The sequence below is a fragment of the Helicoverpa armigera genome, chromosome 23, assembly GCF_030705265.1.
Source record: "Helicoverpa armigera isolate CAAS_96S chromosome 23, ASM3070526v1, whole genome shotgun sequence".
Classification (NCBI taxonomy): domain Eukaryota; kingdom Metazoa; phylum Arthropoda; class Insecta; order Lepidoptera; family Noctuidae; genus Helicoverpa; species Helicoverpa armigera.
The window spans coordinates 9,308,295-9,324,818 of NC_087142.1; the positions used below are offsets into that span (position 1 = coordinate 9,308,295).

At 35.0% G+C, this 16,524-nt stretch overlaps 2 protein-coding genes across 2 annotated transcripts; one reads left to right on the plus strand and one right to left on the minus strand.

Annotated features, from left to right (window-relative positions):
* Nucleotides 1–823: 823 nt before the first annotated feature.
* On the plus strand, nt 824–2,028 carry LOC110374046 (uncharacterized). The gene is made up of 2 exons (XM_021331585.3): nt 824–974; nt 1,581–2,028. Exons 1-2 carry the CDS (start codon nt 947–949, stop codon nt 2,000–2,002), a joined length of 450 nt encoding a protein of 149 aa, XP_021187260.3. The 5' UTR covers nt 824–946; the 3' UTR covers nt 2,003–2,028.
* Nucleotides 2,029–4,351: 2,323 nt separating this feature from the next.
* Nucleotides 4,352–16,154, minus strand: Alphasnap (alpha Soluble NSF attachment protein). Its single transcript, XM_021331539.3, has 6 exons — nt 15,931–16,154; nt 13,960–14,156; nt 9,153–9,232; nt 8,744–8,929; nt 6,540–6,713; nt 4,352–6,178 (listed from the first exon to the last, which is right to left on the minus strand). Exons 1-6 carry the CDS (start codon nt 16,020–16,022, stop codon nt 6,029–6,031), a joined length of 879 nt encoding a protein of 292 aa, XP_021187214.1. The 5' UTR covers nt 16,023–16,154; the 3' UTR covers nt 4,352–6,028.
* Nucleotides 16,155–16,524: the final 370 nt, after the last annotated feature.

Genomic DNA, 16,524 nt, shown 5'->3' on the forward strand with positions numbered 1-16,524 from the left:
ACCCTGCGGGGCCTTTTAGGGCCGAAACCTGGGCTGTGGGATTGTTTTGCTTTGAAGTTTGTTCTTCACCGCTTCTTCTTTCCAGTCATAATACTAAGTGGTAAAAAGGGACCGTTTTGAGGGTGCTGACCATTTTTAATTTTGACGTCAACAAGTGCTAATCTAATTAGCCAAATTTCATGACTTTGACTTGTTCGAGAGTTACCGTGGCCCTGGTACATAAAATAGGTACTGCAAAAGGATCTAAGGTGGGTCAAAAAGGTTCCTAGCATTTTGGACCTAGAACGTAGGTCCAAATGAACATTACCTACACAGTTTTAAAACGTTGAGTCAGTTAATGGTGGTTAATTTGAATGGTTGGAAGCAGACGTCAAATGTCAAGATTTTATGCTATAATAGATGGCCTAGTTAGGTATGATCTCCATTTATATAACTGTGGGGAACCAAAAATAAATATCAAAAGATAACTACTTATATTTTAATCTGTTTATATTATTTACCTATTTACGTCAACAAACCAAGGCTAATGATAAATAATGAGTTCTCTAGGATTTAAGCAACAACCTGACACATTCATATGTAGGTAATTTTTATAAAATATCTAATTTATTTAAATCGCTATGTCTTGATTGATTTTCTTGGTTGGCGTCCCATTTAAATTGCCTGCGAAGCATGTATGGCTATTAGTCATAGATTCATATCAGTCATATTTTTAGGCTTGTAAATACGCCTACCTACTTACTTTACTTATTGTAATTCTCTTGAAGGACTTCCTACAACGTAATACAATAAACATTGTACTTGTACTTAAATTAAAATTCATGCATTTTGCAACCGATTAACAGTTTACTGCATATTTTATTGCTTTGTTAATTTAGTTAATTTGCAGGTAACAATTAATAACTGTTGTGGGTATTGTCCATTAAGTATGTAAGTTTGAGGCAAGATGTTTCGTATATTCATTCTTCTATATGGTAAGAAATCTAATCTAGTGTAAAAGCTAAAGAGTTTGTTCTAAATTAGGACTTCTTGTCCAATGCAAAAAAATATTTGCATAGCTTATTTATCGAGGCAGGTTATGGGCTACGTTTTATCCGTGTTTGTGAAATTGCCAAAACACACGAGTAAAAGATAGTAAAAAGTAGGTAAATCACACGAAGAGTTAGGTAGTATGTATCATTTTACGGGAGATGAACAAGACGTCAGCCGGTAACGAGACTACCAAAAAAGGTTTAACCTAATAGCCATTTTATTTGTTTGAAGGATCTCATCACAATGATATGTCAAGATATTTAGAGAAGAAATACCTATTTTTAAAATCCTTTCTCTTCTTGGAAAATAATGGGAACATATTTTCGATTCTTTCACTCAATGAAATCTAAGTAGCATACCTACTGGCGCTTAGTCAGTAACTAATATTCATTCTATATTGTATTTTAATTGAAATGACCGTGGTTGGCAAGCATATTTCTCTGCGTCAAAACATATTAATGAACAAGACAATGAGAGACTTTACCGATAACCATCTCTTGTGAACTTTAGACATAATTATGATATAACTATGATTCACTATTCCACAGGTCTTTCACTGACCCAAGCGTACAAAGTCAAGGTTTCAGGAAAATTTTCATTAGGAAACGATCTTGCTAGGGCCTTCAATGAATTGTGCACCCAATTGGTCGACAAGGGTATTGTACCCCAAGAGGTGGTAGATAACATTATGAACAAAGAAAAGGACCAGGAAGATTCTGAGGACAAAGAGAATCAGGAGCAAAAGGCACCACCACTTTGGGATAGACACGAAGATGGGGCACAAAATTACGATGATAAAACAAAAAAGGTCAAGAGAAAAGATAAGGCGACACAGGACGATAATGCGCCCGTGTTGGACAAAATGTTGCACAACAATGCTGATAAGATGCATTTGTACGGCTACCATAAGCAACCGAGCAATAAGCCTGAAGATTTTACTGGGAAACCTTTGAATAATGTACATGTGTAATTTTTTGGTGAAATAAATTGTTTCTGAAAGCCTTTCTTACGTTCATTATCCTTTAGGTGGTCTCATGTCTTCAGAACAGGAACGAAATTATTTAGAGACATTAGCGTTAACTGAATAGGTCCATAATTCAGAATGAAAACCTGTTTGGTTTGACTTTCTTTTTGAGAGTAAGATATAAATAGGGAGAGTAAATGAGGAAACACATAAGCGTGTACATAAGGGTAGTACATGATGAAGTTTATAGGTGGATTTCCTGTCATTAAATTAAAATTTCAAATTGATATTTTACCAACAATTTTCTGAATATTTCGGTTAGACTTTGACCAATTTAATGTTGTTGTAAAGTTTAATGTAGTCATCGTAAATTAAAACCGCGTGGCGCTTTGAACTTTCAAATGGTTTTGACCATGATACATTATATTATATTCAACGTAGATATATGCTTTTAATTAATTAAAAAGATATGACGATAAAATATAGGTACCTACCTAATTATTAATTTCCTGCATTACCTTCTAGATTTTAATGACATAAGAAACTTAACGCTTAAATTCAAGGGCCCAATAGTACCTAAGAGCTTGACGTCACGTTTTTGAACGAACGGCGCATTTGCCGTTCTTTTACAGTCATCGTGGTCGTGTGTCAGTCGAAAGACGTCCACTGCTGGACAAAGCCCTCCTCCAAATTTCGCCTCTTTGCTTGATCTTCAGCAACACGCATCCACTGCTTTCCGGCAACCTTTTAGTCTTCTTCTTCTTTCGAGCCATTTCCCAACTATGTTGGGGTCGGCTTCCAATCTAACCGGATGCAGCTGAGTGCTTTACAAGGAGCGACTGACCCGTACAAAACTGACCGTTAAGCTTACATACGGCATTCGGTGAATTTACACAATATACGTAGATTATCACGGCTACAGTTAACGATAGGGAGGTTCTAATTAATATTCTAAAATGTACGTATTGTACTTAAGTGTAGGTATAGGTATTGTGAGCAATATAATTATTGGTTAATTTTAGCATAATTGACGTAAATTGATACAAAAGTAGTCGGTGACTGCAAAGTGTAAAATTCTGATAATTTAAACTGATTATAAAATGAATTGGTTAGTTTTATAACAGTTTTGGTCGGAAGGTGAAGAAATTGTAGTAAAGGTCATGGCACACATGAACAGCGATGGGGGAAAAACTCAACTAAGGACGGGAGCACAATAAAACACAAAAACATTTTGTATTAACATTTTATTTTTACATTAAACGAATATCAGTGTGCCATACAATGCGATACATAACTGGCGTTGCTATGGTTACGGATAATTGCGAAACTTTAACTCTAGACTGTTTTACGGTATGCCACATCTAAGATTATATTATATTATTGATCTAATGTAGAAGTTAAAAATGTGGACAAAAATAACTTTGAGCTATGTTCTACTACCTACTACACAAAACGAAAGTTTCTTTTGAAACCTTTCATAGATATTTTATTAACCAGTAAGACGAAATGGATGCTGTAATTTCAACATTACTATATGGATCTCATTTTAAAGAAAGTGATTTATTTTATGTTCGACTAATCTTACTGAATATAAACTATGCAGTCACGTCAGTCATGAACTAAATAAATGCCAATGTTTAAAAGAACTGATTAAATAACTGATATAGTTACTAGATGTGGCATACAATATATTAATTACCAAAAATGTAAGCCTAACATTAAGGCGAATTTTAGACATATTCGGTGAACTTCTTACAATAATTAAAAACCCGACTGTTTACCGTACGATTTTTTATCTAAAACGCTCTCGACAAAACGCAAGTGCGTAAGTTACCTTAGCTAAATTGGGAAGCCTTATAAGGTTCTGGATACACACTACGATTTTTTTGACCTTGGCATCAAAATATCACTCGAATAAATACTGATTTTTCATGAGCATTATAAGATGTTAAATTCCATTGCAGGAGAAAGTTGTAACTACCCTGGAATAGTGCCGTCTTTTTTTCGTAATTAAATCTGGTGAAAAACGGTTTTTAGTTAACACGGCCTTCTATTAATAGACTTTTAAGTTAGTCTTCTATAAAATACCTTTTTGAATCGTAGTGTGAATACAGTCAATAGCACAAACATAGTTATGAATTTGTGAACGAATTATATTAACAAAACCGTAAAAATCTTTCGTCTATGAATTTCAATATGTTTGTAGTCTTCTTCATCTTTTTAAAACTGGAAGTAAAGAAGTTAAATTAGTTTCTTGATCATGTACTACAGCTGCATTATAATACTTTTCGACGTTTTACATAACCATGTCTGTGCCAATAAGAAAAGAAACACAAGGGTAAAAAAAAATAGAAATTAAAAATATAAAATTTATTAACGAAACAAGACATTATTTACAACAACAAAATAAAATGTTATAAATATTATTTTTTAACTCTAAATGAGAATAGGCCCCATTGCAAATAACTTTTGTGGGAAACAAAATTGTCTAGTGGTAATGCCATAATACATATTAGGATAAACATACTGAAACAAAGTATATTTAGAAAAAAATTGATACTGAAATATCTCACTATTTCATAACACAAGGTAAAAAATCATAAAGCATAATCTGATAGGATTCATCTTAAAAGTATCAAGAATACCATACTCTTGAACAGGTTGCAAGTAACAAAAATACATAAAACATTTTTCACCTGGCAATACCACTGCATCAAACAAAATTGTACGGGGGAATCCTTTTTACGCTATTTAAAAACAATAATATATACAATAAACGCCACGCCGGCCTCGCAATACAAGAAAAATAAATATAAATAAAGAGTATACAACTCAAACGAAATCACTGCGTAAATTGGAACGTTACAGTTTTAACGTACAGATAAAAAACATTTTTCGATAATGATTTTACTCCCGACTTATATTCTAATTATACCGACTAAATCTTGAATACTAAATATGTGTTTGTGTCACATTTTTTGACATTTGAAATACTCAAACACGATTGGGTAACTTAGTACATCTTTCTTTAATCAAAGATTCATTTAAACTAATCGGAATGCGATCAATAAGACTTGGGGCATACATAATCAGACTTAAATGCCCGTGATGGGAATCAATCATTTTAAACAATAATATGGATTTGGCTTTCCATGTCTTGACTGCTAAAATTGGCATGACAGATTGTTGAGAATACACTGTTATGAGGAATTAAATTATGAAAAGTAATAGGATTCGTGAACCAACAACCATCACTTAATACTCTGAAAACTAAAACCTACCAAATAACCGAGTATCAATCTCTCTCTACCGCTATCAGTCAACATTTTATCAATTACTACCAAAGAAAACTAAAATACTGTCAAACAATGTGATACAAACATTGATTTGCCTAACTTGTTACAATGAAATAGGCATAATGAAATATTCTACAGAGTTTATGATAAAAAAGGAAACATTATATCGCCCTTCGCCGCTCACCGTTATGCAAGCATTATTGAGCATCAATCGCGTCTTCTTACATACTCTATAGATTACCTATAGACAATTGTGTCATGACAACGTCAAAATGACAGCAGCTGTCATGACTGGAACGTCATAAATGTCATTTCATGGTAAATGTCAAGTTGTTTTTTTATTTTTGACACGCTCGTAGATCTTGTTGTGTTTAAGTAGTTTTATTAAATTATATTAACAGAAAATTGCATTACAATCAACTTAAAATAAGTTATATTGTTAGAGCAGCTAAACTGACAGCCAAGCATGCATTGCCCCTTCACTTATGTGAAAGTCGATTCCTTCCTAACATATGTATTGCGATGTAACACTCTAATAACAATGCATGACTCGAAAGACAGTTCAAAAATGGAAGATTCTGATTTAAAATTCAAAAAAGGAAAACAAGAGACATAATTGCCAATGTAAATAATAAATGTAAGATTTTTTTTTTAATAACATAAAGGTTGGATTTAATTAAATAATGCTGGCCACTCACGCTAGACACACGGCTGCGGCAGGCGGGAGGCGAGCGACTCAGCGCAGGTCGGGGTTGTCGTTGATCTGTTTCTTGATACGAACGAGCATGGTCGTATACCACTGGTCCAGTCGAGATATGCTGTCGTAGTTTTTCACGGCTTCAGTGAAAGCGTCCACGTTTTGCTCTTCCAAATGCTCGATCAGTTCCTGGAATAGATAGATGATAAACTTAGTTGCAGAGTGCAGAATTTTCAGAGCAATAAAAAAGTACATACTCTTTTTCAGTGTGCCCTTAGAAAATTAGTTACATTCGTTTTATATTATTTCACATGCTTTTTAGTAACTATCATTAGAAAATGTATTGAATCTGGCTGTGTCCGATTGATCTTCGCAGTCCACAATTCCACCTCAATGGCCTAAAACATTCTGCTATCCAGCTGACGAGATCCTCCTTGTTTCAGAGACATGTCAAATGTTGGATCCTGGATGTTCTTTAACGATGCCTTTTGTTTTGGGGTGACCAAATAATGATTAGGAAAAGGCTAGGCAGATGATGAGACAGACTCACCTTAATCAGCTTACACTCCCTAGTGTCGGCGAAGGCGGGGTACAGGCCGCAGTACTTCTCGACGGCGTGTTGAGCGTTCAGTATGTCGACGCAGAGGTGACACAGCGCCGCGCGGAACATGTACTCTTTAGCGCTGTATTTCAGCAGGCTGTTGTCCAGGGACGATTTGGCTATCTGAAAGGTGAAATTAGAGTGTCAAAAGATAGCCATACCAATTCTAATTTCTTAGAAGCTTTGGTTTTTGATTTTCAGGTGTTGATACAAAAGTTTGAAAAAGCGCATCAATTTTGTCTGGGATTTGACTTCATATACACTTCTGGACACATCTATAGGCCCACCTTGGGTTTTCAGTTTCGTTTGGTCCTAGCGAAATTTTTATATTAGGTCCAGCAAAAGGTTTTTATGCAGTTTTGAACCTTGCACATTCACAATTTCATTCAATAGTCTTTTTTTGAATTTCGAATACAGAATTTAAAGAAACAAGAGACAATTTAGAGCCTGCTTGTTGATATCAAACAATCGATTACTAAGAAAACTTGGTTTTATTGGTTTACTTGGATTTAATTCTTGAAAAAGTGATTGATATCGTTGGTTTTGCAACAAACATTACTTATTCTTAACATTAAGGTGAGGTTCTCTCAATAATCTATGGATATTTCACCTGAAATCGCCGCCCAAGCTGTGGCACTTATTCAGGCCGGACACAGCCAAAGAAACGTGAGTGCTCAACTTAATTTAAGTCGATCTGCGGTCCGAAATGTTTATTGGAGGTACCTAGAGACTGGCGGCTTTGTTCGTCGCCAAGGAAGGCCATGATCTCGGGTCACAACTGAAAGGCAGGATCGATTCATCGTGACGACCAGTTTGAGAAATCGTCACCTTACCTCCATTGAGATACAAAAACAACTTCGCGACTTCCACAGAGTATCTGTGAGTGCTCGAACTGTTCGGAGAAGGTTAAAAGAACACGATATGGTACCACACAAGCCAGCTAATGGGCCCAAACTAACGCGAGCCCACCGAACAGCGCGCCTTCATTTCGCACGCAGTCATTTAAATTCGAGACACCAAGATTGGAGCCGTGTACTCTTTTCTGATGAGTCTAAAATTGTGTTACATGGCAATGATGGAAGGAAGAAGGTCTACCGACGTAAGGGAGAGCGTTTCTGACAATGCTGCTTTGAAGAGAGGGTTGCTTATGGCGGTGGCTCAAGGACTGTCTGGGGCGGTATATCCGCGAGCGGCAAAACTAAACTTGAGGTTGTTACAGGACCACGGCTGCCAACATTAAATGCTGAAAGGTACATTCGTGAGTGCTTAGGACCTCACGTGATACCATACGCGGACTATGTGGGCCCAAATTTCCTTTTTATGCATGATAATGCAAGAGCCCATGCGGCCGGCATCGTCAGGGAATATCTTCGGGATGTGAATATCACAGTTATGGACTGGCCAGCCAGAAGCCCAGACAAGAACCCCATTGAGCACATGTAGGACGAGCTAAAAAGACGTGTTAGGGCTCGTCAGCCAGTTGCCCAGACGATGCAGGTGTTGAAAACTGCCATAGAAGAGGAATTGGAGATGATCCCTCAAAACTTCATAGAGCGGTTGATAAACTCTATGTCTAATCGTATGAGAGCTGTGGTAGATGCCCATGGAGGCAACACACGTTATTAAATTAAACCTTTATTTGATAAAACATGTTTTTTATTCAAAAATCAATTGCCTTTAACGAGGCACATATCCGACTTGTTAGGCGTAGCTCCATGTCGTATGGTATTCTGAATTCAAATTTAAAACAATACGATCGAAAAAGAAGGTAAAATGTATCAGGTTTAAAACTGCATCAACAGTTTTTGTTCAGTCTAGCAATAATATTTCGGTAGGGGCCATCGAAACCTAAACTCTAAGGTGGGCCAATAGATGTGTCCAGAAGTGTATTTGTTTTTAAACAATGCTGATCTCTAAATGCTTACTAGAAACTTCAAAATTCATAGTATCTTTGTAGGAAGTTGAAAACTAGCGTCAGGCGCTACCTGTCTAGCATAATGTTGAACTGGACTTATTTGGCACAATTATCTATTGTTGTTGTACTATTACTCCCTATTTGTGCCCATGTTATGTTATCTAAATATTTTTTATTTCTCTCTAATAAAGAATTATGTTAATGGGATCTTGCAATGATCACTGTTGAGAACACTCACCTGCTCGTAGATCTGTATAGCCTTATCATAATGCTCGAGCTGGGCGGCATACTGGGCGAGCTTGAGCATGCACTTGTTGGCGGAGGAGGTGGACTCCTCGCCGCGGAAGTAATCAGCCGCCTGTTCGTAGTGCTGCATGGCGCGGGAGAGATCTACGCACTCGGTTTCATATAGCTCAGCAATGTTCTGTGGGTGAGGAAGTATTGTTAATACTTGGGGTTACGTTACAGCCTTTTCATCGTCCCACAGCTGAGCACAGGCCGCCTCTCACACGGAGAAGGATTAAGCATTCATAATGAAAATATAAACTTCTGGATAGTACCGGCCATGTATCTAAACTGTTCTCATTTTCACACACTTCAATATAAATTGTTTAAATAAAATAGGCAATCAATTTAGAAGTATTTACCTGATGCTGTTTAGCAGCTACGGTGAATCGTCCCATGTCGGTGTAGATCTCAATCGCCTTCAGCAGACACGAGACAGCCTCTGCAATTAAACACAAATTATTAAAAAAAATAGATCATAAACCCTAACTTGTGTTTAAAATAAAAATTCAAGGTTTTCAGTAAACTGTTTTCTTATTATCTCCATGCATAATAAAACAATGTTTAACAGTAAAAAATAAAGCAGGCCCTAAAACAGTTCCTTGTGGAACACCAACTCATTTTACTATTTTTAAAACCAATCATTAAATCCAGCGGCGCCATTGCTTATCTACATAATAACACGTAGGAAATTACAATCAAATAATTTCTAATATTGATATGCGCGTGGCAACTGCCAATTACGTCATGTTAAGGCTATTAAACGCCATAGGGAAATCGATTGACACCATTATTTGGCATACTTCACGCGCCAGACGGCCTATATTCATTACTAGCACTTAGGCTATGTCTACATTATTATTACCGAGTTTATTCTTACACGAATGGTAATTATTTCTAAACAATTATGAGAAAATATGGACCAATACTCTACCAGTTGATTTTGTTCAGTTTAGAAACTTTATTCATGAATACAGCGGGCATCTTTGGGTCGGTGAATGTGACCTTTGTTTATTTGTAAAAAAAGTTCAATATACTGCGCAGATAGTGATTCAGATATTTTATGAATACGATTTTCTTTAGCGGTCACTGAAGTGACTATGGATATACAAAGATAACACAAAATACAAGTTTTCTTAATATCTAAGGACATAAGAACTACATTTAATAGAAGCAGGAACATTTTTTACGAAGTATGAAAACAAAATCGTAACGCCATATTATCTTGCTATTGTGTACATTGAAGTCAATAGATTAAAGATAAGCTACTAAGATATCAGCTGATCATCTGTTATCAGCAACATTAGCTCAGATAACGTAAGGTGATGTAATACGTGTAATGTTGTTCATCAAACAGTGAAGATTTGTATAAAGCTGTTATAGTAAATATTTTCCATGGCATAGCTAAATCTGCGACATGGAGTAACGTAAAAGCTGAATAGTTTGTTTGAACGCGCTAATCTCAGAAGGATTCTTTCAGTGTCTGCCCCGTTATAGACGAAGACTATAAGCTACCTTTTATCCGAGCGCAGTAGTTTTCACAGGACGTTTATTAAACAACTCATTTTCCGATTCAGGAATTATATTAAAGTATATTTATTCTTAATGTTTCGACCAAATACCTAAGAACCGATTAACTTTGGCATTGGAAATCCCATTGCTTGCATTTGTCGCATTATTTGGTTGGGCTCAGAGATGCCAATCATCTTGCTTCGATTGTGAACGATTTCTGTTTAAACTAGAACTAAATGAATAGTTTTCATCCTTCATGTTTATAATGTGAATCTTTTGAATAATATGCTTCAACTACAGAACCGATAAGAATCGAAAACCTTTTGGCACGGAATTATTTACCCCTCATAGACCGATAAAATACTGATAGATCACGCCCCCACGGCAAATATCAAAATCTATTCCTTCATTTATAAAATGGTAGGTTCAATGAGAGAATTAAATGCGAAAGCTAAAAACATTCTATCGATAAGGAAACACCATCGTTCACAAACCATGACAAGAAAAATGTGTAGCGAATACGCAAAAGTAATTGGAGCAATACCCAGGGGGTATGCACCCCATTGAGAAAAAAAAATCGTAGATAACAAATACGTCGGATTCGGTAGGAACCGCTTACCGATTCTCCTCAACAAACGATTTTATACACGCGAGTAGAATTTCGATACCATTATATCTTTGAATTTAATGTGTGTATGTGTACTAATTTTTATCCGATTTCCTCAGGGAAGCGAGTGTTTTGTTAGTATGAACACGAAATATAGGCCACTGAATAATCGAACACATTTAAGAAAGTGTTCTGTGAAACGTATTATTGTAATTAATTGACTATGTATGAAAGTGGCGTTTTGTTGTCACATTTTGGACATAATGGACACTGTAAGTTGGCTCGATCAAATAAAATCTCTGTTGCAGTAATATTTGTTGCATTGATTGAGAAATACAGGCCAAAAAAAAACATTTGTTTGCTATAGGCAATCGCCATTTCACTTTGCTAATGATTTCTTAAAACATTTTCAAAAATAAAATCAACGTCCTACATAATTGGACCTCAAATGGCCACTTATAAGCCAATTTACGAAATAAATCCTTCTCACATACATTTCAAAGAAACTTAACGATGTATACATTTCAGCCAAAGTTAAAAACAAGTGTACACTAAAGGACAGTTTGGCGATGTTCCAAACACATCGTATATCGTAGACTATGTTTTAGCATATAGCTCCGCTTGGCTAGATTGAACTGAGCTACACGAAATGTAGGCTTCATCCGGAATGCACGGAAGGATGTACTATTTATTATGTATAGTAGGATTTTCCGAAGCTATGTAGGCATGTATGACTAACTTGGATGTAGGATATTCTCCAACAACACAAGCCTATTTTCTTACTGATTCCCCATCGATTTCATCCGAGTTCCGTGGGGAAAACCCCGGGCACTAAAATAAAAAGCCTAAATCCTTCCTAGATAAATGGGCTATGTAGTACAAAAACATAATTTCTCTAAATAATCACAAAAATGAATACAATTTTGCAAGTAATAAGTTTTCTGCGCGGCCTTTGGTAGGCCTAAGCTTACACGATTCCAATTATAATTTTGAACCGAATTGGGCGTAGCGTACGTAATACTAAATTATCTCTGTATATTCTCAATTCTGCATTGCCTATTTTGAGTTTCGAGGATTATTAGAATTTATTACTGTATCAAATCGAACTACCTATATAAAATACTACTTTCCACTAATACTTCTTCGATAAATGGGCTTTCAAAAACTGAAATCAGACCAATAATTCTTCTGCTTCGTAATACATTTTAGTATAGATAGGTGATAAATGTTTGAAAATTCCGTAGGCATTCTAAATCAAAGTAATTTCTACCACAGCACCTACATCACATTGTACGTCTATTGTTTTTATACTTTATAGTACAACAATGATAAGATTTCCGCTACGACTTAATGTAAAACAATAAAATATGCAAGGATTTCCTTACTACTACATTTATAATTCATACACAAATTGCGTAATTTCAACTTGAAATTGTATACTCCGGTAATTGTCGGCAATTAAGTAAACAGCCCAACTTAACTCGACTTAACGAACACTTAGCTTACAGCGCATCAGTAATTTCTGAAAGTCTAGACGCCTTCAGTTAATATTGATTTTGTCTAGTAATACCAATATTAAAGCATTGTCATCAACCATTTTGTTTCCCACGGTGAAATACGAAATGGCATTTTCGCGTTTCTCTTTTCGAATGTTTTTTCTTGTATATCCTTTGGGAACTATTTGATTTATCGAAGCTAAAAGTATTTTTTGCTTTGTTTGTTTGGCTGGCTACTTCGAACTGGCTTTTAGGACCGAAAAAAGGTTATTTTTTCATGTAATTCTTTTCTAACTCCTACAAAGTATTAGCTCTATTGTTACATGAATGAAAACTTTCTGAACTATATATAAGGACAACAATTTCTTAAATATTAACCTTGTGAACGTGGGTGTTGATATTAAAAACTAGCTTTTACTCAGATTTGTCCGTGTAACATGGAAAATGGAAATTCTTCGCGCATTTGGATAAAGCGCAGTGCCTTCATCGATAAATGAGCTATCCAACTGTTTTAAGTAGTTTCTGAAAATGTTAAAAAACCTAATAAAACAGGACCGAAAATATTAGTGATTCATTACCATGAAGAAAACTTATCTGCATAATCTAATCTGAGTTCTTAGATGACTCACAGTCTCAGTTAAACCCACTTGTTACGAGACAACGTTTATACCAAAACAGTAGGACTACATTAGGTATAGTTTTGTTGAGCAAGAGGAATTCCATGACTTTGAATCAGCTCGTTTTATTATGGCATTCAAACTGTTTTACAAAGGTTACATAGTTTTTCTTTTGGTAAACAACTGTTATGATGTTATCATATTTTCTCATGTCTGTGGGAAAGGTGTTATTTTATTTCCTCTTTTTTTTCTCCCTTTTGCTCTGCCCGTATTGATCGATTTTTTAAAGCTAAAATGACCAAAAAGATACTCTTAACTGCCTCCAAAAATACACATAGAGGAAGACTTCAATTAGCCATTAACATTTATTTACTATAATAACCATGAGTCATCAGTTTCCTACGTACAAACATTACGCCCATTAAAAAGTTAACTCCCAGTCACCGTTACATTGGCGCATATGATAAGGCTGATAAGCTGAGCGTAATTTCACTTTTGACTTAGGTCGCCGAGTGAAACTCATTATAACATAAAGTACACGCAAAAAAGTTATTGCTATAACTATCAAGGACTTGTTTTTAAAGTTGTAACGCTAAATTGTTTTAAATGCGGTGCAAAATCTCGATTGCAAAACCTAAAAGATAGGTTTTTTTTTTATTTAGGTACACCTATAAGTGAAAAAAAAATACTAATATGTTCCAGCCCATGAAAGAAAAGATTGGCATAATAATATGGCTTTCTACTTATATTTATATGGTTGAGTGAAGTAGTTCCTTTGGGACACAAGTGAAACTGTGAGAAACAGCTGATAATATTAACAAGAAAGTTTGTAGACCTTTGTAACAGTAGTTAATCAATGTAGGTATATGAATTAATCAATGTGTAGCTAAAATCCTGAAAAAATTACGAATATTTCAAAGATTATTCTTTCACTTACCATTAGGATCACACTTCTTATAACAATTGGAAGCGTCGACGAAGTTGGTAGCCGCATCGTGACGGACCCCAGCCTTCAGATGCAAGTTGGCTGCACTGCAGAACGCCTGTCCTGCCTGCGCCCACTTCTTGGCCATTTTGAAGAGGTTCGCTGCCCGGAGGTAGCAGTCTACCGCTTCTTCGACTTTCGAAGAACCACTGAGGAGTGACATGACTTTTACAAATTGATCAAAACTGTATAATTTGCTTTGTGGGGGTTTCTAGATAATATGATGATATGATAGATGTGGTGGATAGGACCCCTAAGTTGCAAGTTATTCAATTTTGTGTGATAAAATAACTGTTTGAACTTTTCAGGTGCGGTAGCCGCTGCTGAGAATTCTTTGGAGTATCATTTGAATCTGATATCTATCTCATGAACATAAGACACCCCTGATAATACAAGATATTTTTCTGATTATCCCACTAGGTCAAAACTATTGGTGATGAAAATAGTTTCTCAAAAGCATGTTGCTAATAATATTACCACCATGCTAATAAAGTGATGATTAATAGGAATTTTCTGCTGCATGTGCTAAACTAGTCATATTATTACATCAACAAAGTGTTTTTTTAGAGGTGTTATTTAATGGAATCTTCCTAATACATACTACAATGAGGTACAATTTTGAGTTTGTGAGGTTGTAGGCGGCAAAGCATCTATAGAACCAATTGTCAAAATACTTTTCTTTATAGAAAACCATCTTTTCTTGTAATACATAGGTTATATTCTATCATGGTATGTATATGAATAAGTGGTTCTCCTGGGATATGGGTGGAACTGTACGAAATGGCTAGTATGCAAATAATACTGTATTTTTGGAGACAAAACAAAGTATGATGTGTGATTAGATATGACTGTAGTTTTTGTTAAACATTTAAAAGGCACTTTAATCGCAGCAAAGATGTTTTGACTTTGCAATACCCAGTTGATAAAAAAAACACAAAAGTTTGAATAATCCTACTAATATTTTGTAACATGTATTGATTATTTTAATTCATATAAGAGTTTACAATCTTACATATAAATAAGTACACAATACAAACATTATTTAACAAATAAAATACAAACAAAGCCTAAACATTTACATACTGAATTCAGTCTCAAGGATTGTTTGTTCACGAGCTAACAATTACTAATACATTACATTAGGAAAAGAAGTGTTTTTCTGTTATCCAACTTATTATGCAAAGGTCTTCAGGTTACATTGAATGAGATCATTATTGTTGTTTCCTTTATTTGTTTATAGCAGTTAGAATTTTAGACAATAGATATGTATGTGTAATGATAGAAAATAATTTTATTTTTGTGAATGAAAAATTGTACATTGTAGGATATGTTTTCATTTGATTATATTGGAAAAACATTGAACTGTTATGTGTGTGGACAAATTTATCTTATTACTTTATCTATTAGGCTTAATAAATCCATCATCATCTTACATTTTTTTGATTTAATTTTTAAAACAAATAGTATTGATAATAGTGCCACATGTAGAAGTGAGCTCTTTGAGATTGTTTCCTTAATAATCCTAGATACTTGAACTAATCGGGTAATTACCATAATAAGTGCTTTATTCCTTCATCCACAATTTCACGCCTAGTTGAATCATAGTCTAATAAGATTCAAGATTAGTTCACAGCATTACTCATGGATGGAATGACAGTATTTTAGGCTGCAGTGTAATAATAAAACCGTGTTTAATTGCGAACATAATTCACTTAATCAGGCTGCCTTAATTAGAATACTCAGAGAGAGTAAGTGGTTCAACAATGAAATTACATTTGCCAAAAAAATTTGGTCAATCAATGTTTATTCATGCATGAATTTCATGTTCACAGGTCATCAGAAGATGCAGAAGGTTGTAACGAAGTCAATTAAGTCGCAATTAGGACAATATCAACAAAATAATGATTAACTCATTGTCCTCACCCGAAAAGTGATCCAAAGAAAGTTTTCGAAGAACTCAGCTTCTTCTCCGCCTCGGCCATTAACTGCATAGCTTTCTGTTCATTGTCTGCCATCTTTGTGGCTTATTTAACACTAAACACTACGAAAAGTTTACTAAATTCTCTTCAATTTTACAATTTATTGACAAAATGTCGTCAGCGACGATAGGAGAAAATCCGTCGCTGTCATCGATTGATTTCGTGTTGCCAGCTCCAAAAGTTAGATTTTAATAATTTGGCTGCGTTCGCAAATTATATTTTGTTTTGTTACGACCATCGGTGCATGTACTATAGTTGCAATCAACTATCTGTATCAAGTTAATATTATAAGTAAAATAGGCATAGTTCTTGATGATATACTGAAAATTATAGCTTAGTAACGGAAATTATATCTGGATTTATATCAAAAGAATTTTACTTTTTTGTGCAAAAACATTTTCATGAAAATGGTAAGTTCCAATCTTTTTCGCATATAATATCTTATTAATCGTTAGAAAACATTTATCTCAAACACGGTAGCCCATTGATGACAAAAAATGTAGTTTTTTACAATTTTCAAAAGATATTTTCTACCCCG

Excerpts from the sequence above, each read along its gene's own strand:
- LOC110374046 (XM_021331585.3), top strand. The coding sequence starts at position 947 with ATGTTTCGTATATTCATTCTTCTATATG. Across the intron at positions 975-1,580 it reads TATATTCATTCTTCTATATG|GTCTTTCACTGACCCAAGCG; the intron begins GTAAGAAATCTA and ends ACTATTCCACAG.
- Alphasnap (XM_021331539.3), bottom strand. The coding sequence starts at position 16,022 with ATGGCAGACAATGAACAGAAAGCTATGCAGTTAATGGCCGAGGCGGAG. Across the intron at positions 6,714-8,743 it reads CTATACAGATCTACGAGCAG|ATAGCCAAATCGTCCCTGGA; the intron begins GTGAGTGTTCTC and ends TTCACCTTTCAG. Across the intron at positions 6,179-6,539 it reads GGGAGTGTAAGCTGATTAAG|GAACTGATCGAGCATTTGGA; the intron begins GTGAGTCTGTCT and ends TATCTATTCCAG.